This window comes from Phycodurus eques, chromosome 19, assembly GCF_024500275.1.
Source record: "Phycodurus eques isolate BA_2022a chromosome 19, UOR_Pequ_1.1, whole genome shotgun sequence".
In the NCBI taxonomy this organism is placed as follows: Eukaryota; Metazoa; Chordata; class Actinopteri; order Syngnathiformes; family Syngnathidae; genus Phycodurus; species Phycodurus eques.
The window spans coordinates 10,970,512-10,983,279 of NC_084543.1; the positions used below are offsets into that span (position 1 = coordinate 10,970,512).

Below are 12,768 nucleotides of genomic sequence, written 5' to 3' on the forward strand. Positions count from 1 at the left end.
ATATTGAATATGAAATTCTAGTACTGTATCTGCCGATATGTCGTTTGTGGGGTAGCATGTCTGCCTCACTGTTTTCAGGTTCAGGGTTCAATTCTCGGCTCTGACCTTCCATGTGGAGTTTGCCTGTTCTTCTCGTGCTTGGGTGGGGGTTCTCCAGATACTCCAGCTTCCACCCACATACCAAACATGCATGTTAGGTTTTGAAGACTTAAATTGTCCATAGGTGTGAATGTGAGTGGTAATGGTTGTTTGTCTATATGTGCCCTACCATTGACTGGCTAACAGTCCAAGATATACCCCACCTCTTGCACAAATTTCACTGGGATAGGTTCCGGCTCACCCGCAACCCTATTGTGGATGGATGGACGGACAGACAGATGGATGGACGGACAGATGTCATGATTGAGTGATTGGACAACATATTTTGGCTGCTGGATCTAAAAGCTCCAGAGTTCAATTAAATAATTTACTAGCCTTGGATGGAATATAATGTTAAGCATAACATGTTATTAATTCACTGTCAAACATCTTCCAGCACCCTTTAATGGGACTTCACTTTTCCTGAACATCTCCTGTTGCTGAACATGATGAAGCAGATAAACCTGCTGACTGAAGTAAACCTGTAGACAGCCTCTAGCCTCCAATTTGGGTAACAGGAGCTGTCAATGAAGTCTCCCTCACACACTTTGATGAACTGTAGTAACCTCATCAGAGCACAGAACAGCTGCTTTCCATTACAAACATGGAGGCAGAAAGCAGGCAGAAACAGCGAGACTGACACAGACGGGGAGGATAGTTTGGGGGTTCCATGGAAAGAAATACAAATACTCAGGTTCAGGGGTGGTGGGGGGGGGGGGTTACGGACTCTAGAGTAATGTAAAGCCACTGCATGGAAATTATTATTTTTTGGCTGGTGAGGTAACATGCAGAGAGAGGCGCTGCAGAATAATGTACAGAAATATACAACACAGCACTTGCAGCTCACTGTGGAAAAAAATGTGAAGCACACACATATAGAATGGTATTTGGAAACCACAGTGTGGGATTCCTTGTTCTGATGTGCAACATTCAGACGAGGCATTTATGTGGTTTGGTTTAAATGCTAATTGATGTAATCATCAAACATGCTAAGCCAGTAACCCTACATACTCAAACAGAGATTTGCAAGTTAACTTAGTAAAGATGGATTGTCTCACTACTATACTTCACACCGATTTGATCGGCTGATCGGTATCGGCCGATATTTAGTATTTTACGCTGATCGTATTTCGCCGATCCGATCAATGAGCTCCGCAAAATACATCAACTCTGCGTCGCTGTGTGCACAGTATATTTGAATCCAAAAGCTAGTTTATTTTTAGCCTTGTCGCGTGTCTTTTGACGTTATTTAAATATATATTTTTTTTTTAATTAATAAAATTAAAAAATGTAAAAATTAAAACCTCGGCGGTGTGGGCCAGAGAACACGTCGGAGACAGGAAACACGTAATGCCCGGATCAGACTACAAGACATATTTCCTCTTTCACGATTGCACTGTCAAGACTACTGCAATAAAATCTTCCATTCCGATACCACCGCATCCCGTTTTTTACGATCATTGGGCTTTATCTTGTCAACTCAAATGCGACCGGATACACCCGTTACCGTGGTGACGACAACAAGAGTGGAGCGAGCCGGCTCAACTGTATTATAAGGACAAAATGGAGGAAAACGTGTGCTGGTGGTCACTGGTGCTCAGGACAGAAGAGGATGTTCGTTTAAGGCTTGCTTGAGGTATGTTCACGTACTTTTAATAAAATACGGCTCACAACCAGGCAATAAAATGTTATGTAGCCTAGCAAGCTAGCGGTAGCATGAACGGTTGGACGTAAACATGCCGCCGTTATGTCGAATCATGCTCTAAAGTTTCGGTGTGGGTGAAGTAATTTAATTAAAAATAAAGTAATTTAATTACAGTAAGTTCGCACCCATTATTTCTGTCATGTAATGTTGGTTTGACCTGACTGATTAGAATTCACGATCTGACTAGAGCAGTGATTTCCAACCTTTATGGAGCCAAGGAACATATTTCAATTGAAAAATCTCACGGCACACCAACAAACAAAAATGTCACAAAAAGTGGATACATGATTTACTGCATTTACTTTCTGCCATCTAATAGAAGACCATTCATTTGTTCTGTCTGTCACTATGCCTCACTGGCATAGAGGAACAAAGATACATTATTTGTTGTAAATATATTTTTTTGAGCAATTAAGTATACAAGTATATACAGTAAATGAACAGATCATTTAAATCAGACATGCCCAAAGTCCGGCCCGTGTTCATATTTCCACTGGCCCGAAGCCTCTGTCATAAAACCAATAATATGTGGCCCGGCAGTACCAAATACACGCACAATTTTATATTTCACCACAGGATGGCAGTAAACTTGTGGCTGAACTCTCGCGGGGCCGTTTTGCGCATGATCTGTTTTTTGCCCATTTCTGAAATGGCAACTAGAAGCAAGAAAAGGAAAGTTGATAGCGAGGGCCGACGTTTCCAGGACAAATGGAAGTCTGAATATTTTTTCACTGAGTTTAGAAACAACTGCGTCTGTCTAATTTGCCAAGAGACTGTGGCTGTGTTCAAGGAGTTCAATATAAAGAGGCACGACCAGACGGAACATGCTAATTACGACAAGCTAACTGGGAACGAACGCAGTGAAAAATTGAAGCAACTGGAAGCTGGTTTAGCGGCACAGCAACACTTTTTCACAAGAGCCAGTGAGTCGAATGAAAATGCAACAAAGGCAAGCTATGAGGTGGCAACGCTGATTGCCAAGCACTGCAAACCTTTTACTGAGGGTGAATTTATTAAAGACTGTGTGATGAAAATGGTGGACAACATTTGTCCTGAGAAAAAGCAACAGTTCGTCAACGTTTTCCTGGCTCGTAGCACTGTGTCACGAAGGATCGAAGAAGTTTCTTCTGATATTAAGAGGCAGTTGGACGCAAAAGGAGTGGAGTTTGAATTTTTTTCGTGAGCCTGTGACGAAAGCACGGATGCATCCGACAACGCTCAGTTACTGATTTTTTTTAGGAGTGGACAGTGAAATGAACGTGCGTGAAGAGCTACTTGACCTCCAGAGCCTTAAGGACCAAACGAGGGAAAGATTTATTTGCTTCTGTTTGTTCCGCCGTAGATGACATAAAATTACAGTGGAATAAAATCACGGGGATTATTACGGATGGCGCACCTGCCATGGTTGGCGAGCACAGTGGATTATCAACCCTAGTGTGTAACAAAGTAAGCGAAGAAGGAGGTAAAGCTATAAAACTCCATTGTATTATTCACCAACAAGTTCTATGTGCCAAACATCTGAAATATGATCACGTTATGAAACCGGTGATGAAGGCTATTAATTATATTCGCTCCAAAACCCTGTGCCACCGCCAGTTTCAACAATTTCTACTGGATATCCACGCTGAATACGGAGATGTTGTTTATCACACTGATGTAAGATGGCTCAGTCGGAGGGTCTGCACTGCAGCGCTTCTACTCACTCAAAGAGGAAATTGGACAATTCTTGGCAAAAAAAAGGGAGAACCGATGCCAGAACTAACCGATCCTGTTTGGCTGTCTGATTTTGGATTTTTAGTTGACATAACCCGACATCTTAACACCCTGAACACGAGCCTTCAGGAGCAAAATGCATTGATAAGCCAACTGTATTCACATATTAAAGCCTTTCGGACCAAGCTGCTACTTTTCATAACCCACCGGTCACAAACGCAGCCCAATACCACACATTTCCAATCTCTGCAAGAAATAATGACCTGTTTTCCAGCGCACAATATCAGTGCGCAAATGTGGAGCTATGCCGCAAACATCTCATCTCAGACTGAGGAGTTTCAACAGCGTTTCAGGGATTTTGCAACTATTGAAAAGGAGATCACGCTTTTTTCTTCTCCCGTTTCCGTGGATCTCAGTGACGTTCCAGCCCACCTGCAGTTGGAGCTCATTGAGCTGCAGTGTGACACGGAGTGTCGCAGCCGATACCAACAACTCCCTCTTGTCAACTTTTACCAGCAGCTGGATGAAGACAGGTTCCAAAAGATTCGTACATTTGCTACGAAAACGTTGAGCTTGTTTGGCTCGACATACTTGTGCGAGAAGACATTCTCAGTCATGAACATGAATAAGTACCGCGTGAGGACAAGACTAAGTGACTCCCACCTGCGTGACATCTTGCGCATTAAAACCACCGCTTTTGAGCCAGACCTGTCCCATTTAGTGCAGTCGAGATCTCAGTATCACCCTTCACATTAATGCAAACATGTTTGTTGATTCTGATGAATAAAGTTTGAGTTTGAGTCAAATTTCATAAAAATACTTTATTTTGCATTTCATTAATTTTTATTTTAACCTTCATTTATCCAGGTCAGGCAGTTATCAGATCTACCTAGCAGCAGACAGCATAGTAAAACAAAGTAAAATAAAAAATAAATACAAAAAAGCATTCCCCTCATCGGTAGCATGTAAAATTAATGCTGGCCCGCATGACAATTTTTTTACGTCAAAGTGGCCCCTGAGCCAAAACGTTTGGGCACCCCTGATTTAAATAGTCACATTCCTCCATCTTGTGATCGGATCGGTTATCGGTTTTTTTAAACTCACTGATCAGTGATCGGCCCCAAATATCCTGATCGTGTAAAGCCTACTCACTACATTATTAAACCTTACTAGCCTTTCAAATATTCTGGCTCCAGCAGGACTCCTTGGGGGCTGATTTGCTGTGGTTGCAAAAAAAATATATCCTGCCACCAGTGCGTTCCTTAAACAGACTGACACCACTGTGCATCTGGCCCACTTCAGGGGCCCAGAGTCTCAAAGTTGAAGCAAAAAGGGAAAATTTGGATCCAGCTTTTAGTTATAGGTGTAACAATATTTTTTCACTAGCACCAAAACTGTTACAGTGGAACCTCTAAAGCTTGCAAAGACAGTAAAATTTAGATTTCAATTGACATTGTCTGGAAAAATATGTCAAGGTGCCACAAAATTTCAGAGGTCCAATCACTATCATGCTGGATGTACACATCTCTGTTCTGGCTGCTTAGTCCAATACTTGCTGAATTGACAACACAATCCAAGAATAATATAAAATAAGAACAAAAAATAAGAACAATATAATGACAATGAGCTGTGTCTATGTGAAGTGATACCTCACAAGTTGTAATCTGCCTCTGCAAATTGGCTACTATGTCAGTTATTCGCCATTAAAGTTATGAGTGAATAAATACCAGAATAAAAATAAAGTTTCAAAATGAACTGGTTACATTTTAACATACTGCAGAATATGTTTAGAATGTTAAAAAGCACAGTGCACAAGCTTTCTTATCAAGAGGATAACTTCATTTTCCATTTGTATGTACAGTTAATGGTAAAATGTTACTTCAACGTTGCTGATAAAGTTAATAATGGCAGAAGTTCAACACAGGAATTGATTCATTAAATTTCCATTATTTGGGGGGAATATTTGTTTTTTTTTTAAATGAACAAATCAGAGGTCAAGCAGCATCCCGGAATGGATTTTGTTTGACTTCATAGGTTGAACTGTTACGCAGTCTACTTAGGAGTTACTTACTGCTCCTTCTAATTTTGGGACCGGTTTGATGATTATATGGCATTTTATGGCAATTCACCATTTCTTGATTGAGACGGAATCATCAGCCTGCATTGTAAAAAAGAATCACTTGTCTATCCTACCCCCCCCAAAAAAAAACAATGTTGCAGAGGAAATAATAGGCCCTGTGCAACCTTGACAGGGGACAAAACCCCACAAACAAAACAACAATTGTTGAGCTGGCATCAGCTGACCTACAGTGAAGAGAACCTGCCGCCCATAACAGTAAATTGAACCAGCAGTCTTTAAAAGGAAACTGTGTCACTGCGTGTTGCATCTGACTACTTGACTGCCGTGGCTGTAAGTTGGGAATGGTAACCACGGTGATATACAATAAAAGTGGAAGTGGAGTAAAAGAACACTGCCACCGGAAGCACAATGGCGATTCTGTTAGTAGACACTCCCCATAATCAGCGGCCTGAGGAGTAGGGAGGGTCTTTCTGTTTGCAACAGTTGGCAGCTTGAGGCACACAGTAATGGATACTGGGCCCAGATGAAAGGAACTGGGAGAATAATTGAGTGACTTGGCCATTTAATCTCCTCTAATGCAAGTGATTGTTTGAGCTATCCTTCAAGAAATCGACCTCTGCAAGTGTGGAGGGCGTAAATACAATGATAATTGTTGTGCAACAACAAATTAAGGCTTGGGGCGATGAAACAATTCTCTATATTATTTCAATTGACAATCTTATCATACGCTTCACATTCTAATTCACCCACAATGTGAACAGAAAAATATGTTTCAGTTCCAAATTCAACATTTTAGACAATTTCTCTGTCTCACTTTAGTCTGCCTGGCTTTAAAAAAAAAAAAAAAAAAAAAAAAAAAAAAACGATTTCCATACAGTGTGAATGGAAAATACAATTAATCACAATGCAGGATTTCACAAAACAATTACTAAAGAACCTAGCTGATGCATTACAATGCTTTGTGCATATAATTATTTTTTTTTAGTGACCTGTCCTGAACACCTCTGACAGATGGGTCAAGACATTAAAAGCCAGAACCAATAGACTTAAAAAGGACTTGAGCTGTAATTGCACTGAACACTGCCAAATAACCTACTGTACATTTACAAGGAATTTTGCATTCCTCTTATTCTTTCCATACCGCGCCTTATTGACTGTCTGTTGTTGTACTAGAGCGGCTCCAATTACCAGAGACAATTTCCTTGTGTGTTTTTTGGACATACTTGGCAAATAAAGATGATTCTGATTCTGAGACACTATTTACAACCAGGAACCTCTTTAGTTATTTACTGTGTGAGTTTTTAATCATTATCATGTGATTTAGTTTTTACTTTTTTTACAGTACTTTATATGAGAATTAAATTTCATTGGATCTTTTACAATGACAATAAAGATATTCTTACACTTCAAGTATGAGAAATACTGCCAGATAAAAAGTTTTTGCATCAATGCTTCAAGGAGGTTTTTCAGTCACGCCCATTAAAACTCTGGATGAAAACCAAACTTTTGTTGTTAAACAAAGAGCCATCTCATTTTGCTTGTCATTGAAACAAATAAACAGCTGACACACCTTATTGTCCCTGGGGCAGAGTCTGGTGACACCCATTTTCTTTTCATTCAATTATGCCATTCAGTCAGGACAGAGGAAGGCGCCCTTCCGACGGAGATTTATTTCCGATTGCATAATGCTGAGCTAGCTGGGGCATCAGAAAGGATTACACAATACAACTGTTTAGAATGTGATTGACGGCAACCGGTATTGTGATAAGATCCCTGTTGTGCTGATTAATTGAATGACTGATGTTCCCCAAACGAGATCAACACAAATTGATGCAGCAATTACACTGTTAGACACCACAATGTTAGTTGAGAAGAGGATATGTAAATTAAATCCATATAGGTAGCTGAACATGAGAGGGGTAATTTGATCAGTGTTTGAGGGTTTATTAGATAGCAGGATTACCAAAAACTTCATTGAGGATTTCCAAAGTTTTGCTAAGGAAACACTTTTGACTTATTGTATGAATAATGCTCAAAATACAGACAAAAATGAGGACAGTGCAAAAGTCCCACGAGTCTATTCCTAATAAAACAGATTCAGTAGTAGCCCGCTAGCAAGCAGAGACAAACACAACGCTGCACATATTTATGAGTATTTTTTCACCATTTGAGTCATTATGGAATGGTTCTTCTCTACCACAGAATGCAAATAGTGGAGTCCTGTCTCTCTATTCCTAAAGTCTTTACATGAGCCAGAAAGTAGCCTGTGAATTTACAAATTCTAGATGACGATGACTATATTACATCTTTTTGATATTTGAGTCATAATGGAACATTCCTACCCAGAACGGGTAGCCCCATTCATCTATTCCTAATGTCCCTACCCAATAATTAAAAATGGTACAATCCAATCATCTTACATCATCCTTCGTAAACCAGGAAGTGGCCTGCTCACACACACATGACAAAAGAACACACATTGTGCCACTTTTTTTTCCCTCCATTTTCCTTAAGAGTTCAATGTTGTTGGAAGTCTTGAGTTCTTTTCAGCGTCATCCATCCACCCATTTTCAATATTGCTTGATCTCATTGGGGCTGGAGTCCATCCCAGCTGACTTTGGGCAAGAGGTGGGGTTCACTCCGGACTACTTGCCAGTCAAGCGCAGCTATTCATCTCCATTCTAGTTTTAATTGGTTTTAAAAGACAAAGTTCAAACCGCCATCTAAATTGTGAGATTGAGCCAAAAAGATGTGTATGGAGATCCTTTTCTCATAGTTGCCACCTCACTGCAGCTCCAAATAAGGTCATGTTTTACTCGCGGATCTGCCGGATCTCAGGTTCTCTTTCACTGGACTTTGCACCTTTACTCCGAGACGCCGTGTGACTGGATCCGAGCTGACAGACGTTCTATAATAGAATTTTTTTTCTACTACCATTGGCCCACCCCGGCAAACACAAATGTACCATATGAGCCAAAGGAGTTCACAGACTGCCAACTGAAATAACCACGCTCCCTGTATGGATGACATGCTGCTTTCACCTCCAACTCTGTTTCACTCCCTGCATCAATCTTGCCAGTTCTCTGTCTCTCTCACTAGAAAGCAGTAGCTTGTCTCTGGGAGGCGGTTTCCTGTTTCCAAAAGGAGCAGCGCCTGCATGCTGGACATAGCATTCTGCCTTCGCACAATCACAGGAACCCAGGGGGCAGCCAAAACGGCCTTGCCGCTCCTTGCAGACACTGATATACAAGTGGGCACCACCTTCACCCAAAAGGTTTGCTCAATGCTTACCCAAATCCAAAACACTGACATACTATCACTTAGAGGGAAGGAAGTGAATTGTGAACTCTGTCTCACACAGGCATGTGCACGCATCTGCTTTTTGCATCATGTTCCTCTCAGCTTTAATTTACAGCTGGTTTACTGTATGGAAGAATATTACGAGTATACCAGCTGCACTGGCTCTTAAGGTACTTAGTGAACCTTATAGGCATGCTCTTTAGGTGGTGCTCACGGTGCCCATTTAAAAAAAAAAAAAAAAAAAAACAGTGCATTGAAGACAGGAGGGCAAACCATGTCTCTGAATGTGTTTATAATCGCAAAGATCTGCAGAATTAATGGATTCAATCATTCTCTTAACCCAAATGCCATCCAAAGCTGGGGTGTAGGTGCTATAATTGGCCATATGAAGACAAAGCCATGAACTGGTTACACTAAGTTTAAGGATGAAGTAGCATGCATATGGCCTCATTTATCAAGGCACTTTTCTACAGCAGCAATGAAAAATAAGCAGCATACAGAATTTGCCCCAAATTCGCAGACATCAGGAAATGTTGTCTGCTAGCTATCACAGCTGACTTGGCGTGAGAGGCTGGGTACACCCTGGACTGGTCGCCAGCCAAAAATGCCACATATATAGACAGACAACCATTCACAATCACACCTATAGACAATTTAGAGTCGTCATAGTGCCCTATGGACAATTTAGAGTATTCATAGTGTATGTTTTTGGAAGGTGGGAGGAAGCTGAAGTACCAGGAGAAAACCCATGCAAGCACGAACTGCGGAGGGCCCGAGTCGAATTCGAATCCCGAACCTTAGAGTTGTGAGAAAAATGAACAACTCATTGTGAGTGGCCACACACCATCATCATCATCCTGCTGTTGTTGCTCCCATTCAGACGGTACCAGCACCGACGTGTTGGTTAGTTGATGTGCTCATTTGATTGAACACTTGTAAAGAATCCCCATTGTCTTCAAACCAATCTGACAACCACTACAAACAAAAACAAATAATGACTACATAAAAGACAACATTCCAAGTCTCCGTTCACGTGACACTGATTTCAGAGCCCCAGAGCGAGATCTAACTGTGTTAAGAAAGTGAGGAAAGAAAACACAATAAACATCATATCAAGTCATTTTAAAGCGAATCCATGTGGACAGAATACAGTAGATAAATTACTGTTTTGCTCAGGAGTAAATGACGTACACTGAGATACTTGCCTTCCAACTGTTTGATTGGCGAGCTGTTTCATGCGATTAAACTGCTTCTTCATTTTCGCTTAGGTTGCAGTCGAGTCCTCCGAAGTTCACACTCGGGAAAAAAAAAATGTTGACTTTGGGTTGTCATGAAGTTCACACAGCCTCTCTCGATTTTCAACTTTCCCAGCTGTCGCTATGACAAGGAAAACATGCGCGAGCCATTTGAGCCGAAAGCCAATTAACGATAGTTGGTAGCTTGCTAGCTTCTAAGTTAGCCTTTCCGAAGTGGAAATTTCTTCAGGGAGATGCGACTGCATGGTCCACGAACTTGCTTTTCTGCGATATTTCCCTACATAAAAGCCCAGAGGGCCAAGTTTCACCGACTCCAGTGGCCTTTCATCACTCTCCACGGGCCCGGTCGGTGTTTGGTTGGCGACACCCGCTAGCCGACGAGCTAACGCTGCGTTGACCGAGTCGGGAATCGACTAATCTGTCTAAGCGCTTTCACCTCTCCCTGTCCAGAGGAGAGAGTGAACGGCAGCTCAGCTCCGCGCGCGTGGGGAGAGAGACACCCACGAACACACAGAGAGAGAGAGAGAGAGGGAGGGGGAGAGAGAGAGAGAGGGGGGGGGGGGAAGTGACGTCAAACGATTGTCACATTATTCTAAATTCTTTATTGTTATAATTCTCCCAGTGGCCTTTTTGACATTCAGCTACTTCCACATTTCTCAGCCAATTTAAATAATTCAACATTCCAAAGACAGCAATTATTCAGGACATGTCTTAATATATATTTATTATTATCCACGGTCCAAAAGTTGTTTTCCCAGAATTCCACATTGTCGTCGCCCCCTCCCCAAAGACCCCCATTCAAGTAAATGACAACAAATTTCAACATTCCAAGAATTCACACAAACACATTATCCATTATTCCCTCTTCCGTCAACATTTCTTAAACAAATCAAACCATTACAACGTCAAGATATTTTCTACTTCCCAAAAATTGCCAAATTGCCCCAAATTCCATTCTGTCACTGTAAAAATTTAAAGGTTTTCATAATAAAATTCCCACGTTTCAGAGCTATTTGAAAATAATGCCCTTCATCAACATTTCTTCAATGGTTCAAACCTTTCCAATTTCAAAACATTTTCCACATTCCAAATATTCCCACATTAACTATATCCCACACTTTCACAGTACCATTCCTAAATTTTCACAATAAAATTCCCATATCTAAAAGATATTTTACGCAATTCCCTTCAACATTTCTTGAGTGATTTACAACCATTCCTACTTCAACATATTTTCCACATTCCCCAAATTCCTACATTCCCCCAAAATCTTTACGGTTCATAGAATGTTACTTTATTTTTATTTGTTAAATAATTGTAACCCAGAAGTGCTCGTTTATTTTCTAACATTGAATAGAAAGCAAGAAAATGTACAAGTGCAGTGTTTCCCAGCCTTTATTGAGCCAAGGCACCCATTTTATTAGCAAAGTATCATAACACTCAATTCAAACAATTATGTCACAAAAATATGAAGACTGAATTAATGATGATTTCGTCTTAATTTTACTCACTAATTGAGTTTCTCAGTGGGAAATCTTGGCCTGCTTAGTGGAACACAAAACAAAACTACTCTGTTGAATGAATGCCAACAGATACTTCCATCTAGTGGAAGAGTATTAAATTGTTCTGCCTGTCACTAGATATCGCGGGCATAAATAAAACAAGCATTATTCGTAGCAAGTAATAATATTTTTTTGGACCAATTAAGAGAAAGTGGATAATACACTGCACTACAGAACTCTCAGATGTACTATATATGGTAGTGCAGTAGTTAGAAGAAACAGATGCAGGTAATCCTGTAATAGTGTCCGACAGCTACCTGTCAGATCTGTTTCTTTGAGAAGTATTTATAGCACTATATATATATATATATATATATATATATATATATATATATATATATATATATATATATATATATATATATATATATATATATATATGAAGCACTATATATATATATATATTATATATAGTGCTTCAACATATGTTGAACAAAAATAACTATAACTATTACTACTACTGTAACTATTTCAGTCATTTGAAATAGAAAGAGCTGGCCTGGTCTCCTGCAATCATGCAATCTGCGTTAACCATCCATGAACAGGATGTGAGACGCATCTTCAAACAACAAAAGATTAACAAAGCGGCAGGCCCGGACCATGTGTCCCCATCCTGCCTCAAAGTCTGCGCGGACCAGCTCGCTCCAGTCTTCACTCAGATCTTCAATAGATCTCTGGAAATGTGCGAAGTTCCATCCTGTTTCAAACGCTCCACCATCATTCCAGTCCCCAAGAAACCTGCAATCTCTGGTCTGAATGACTAATGGCCTGTCGCTTTGACATCTGTGGTCATGAAGTCCTTTGAACGTCTCGTGCTGGACCACCTCAAGAGTGTCACAGGTCCCCTGCTGGACCCCATGCAGTTTGCCTACCAAGCGAACAGGTCTGCGGATGATGCAGTCAACATGGGACTGCACTTCATCCTAGAACACCTCGACAGTGCAGGGACCTACGCGAGGATCCTGTTTGTGGACTTCAGCTCAGCGTTCAACACCATCATCCCTGAACTCCTTT

The 12,768-nt window shown here is 40.8% G+C and overlaps 1 protein-coding gene across 5 annotated transcripts in view; it reads right to left on the reverse strand.

Annotated features, from left to right (window-relative positions):
- Positions 1 to 10,678, reverse strand: part of arhgap17a (Rho GTPase activating protein 17a) — a 29,372-nt gene extending 18,694 nt beyond the window's left edge. For all 5 annotated transcript variants that reach the window (XM_061705906.1, XM_061705909.1, XM_061705905.1 and 2 more), the window contains exon 1: positions 10,142 to 10,678. In XM_061705906.1, coding sequence (XP_061561890.1) covers positions 10,142 to 10,194 — 53 coding nt within the window. In that variant the 5' untranslated portion in view covers positions 10,195 to 10,678. The remainder of the gene's footprint in view (positions 1 to 10,141) is intronic.
- Between the last annotated feature and the right edge of the window lie 2,090 nt (positions 10,679 to 12,768).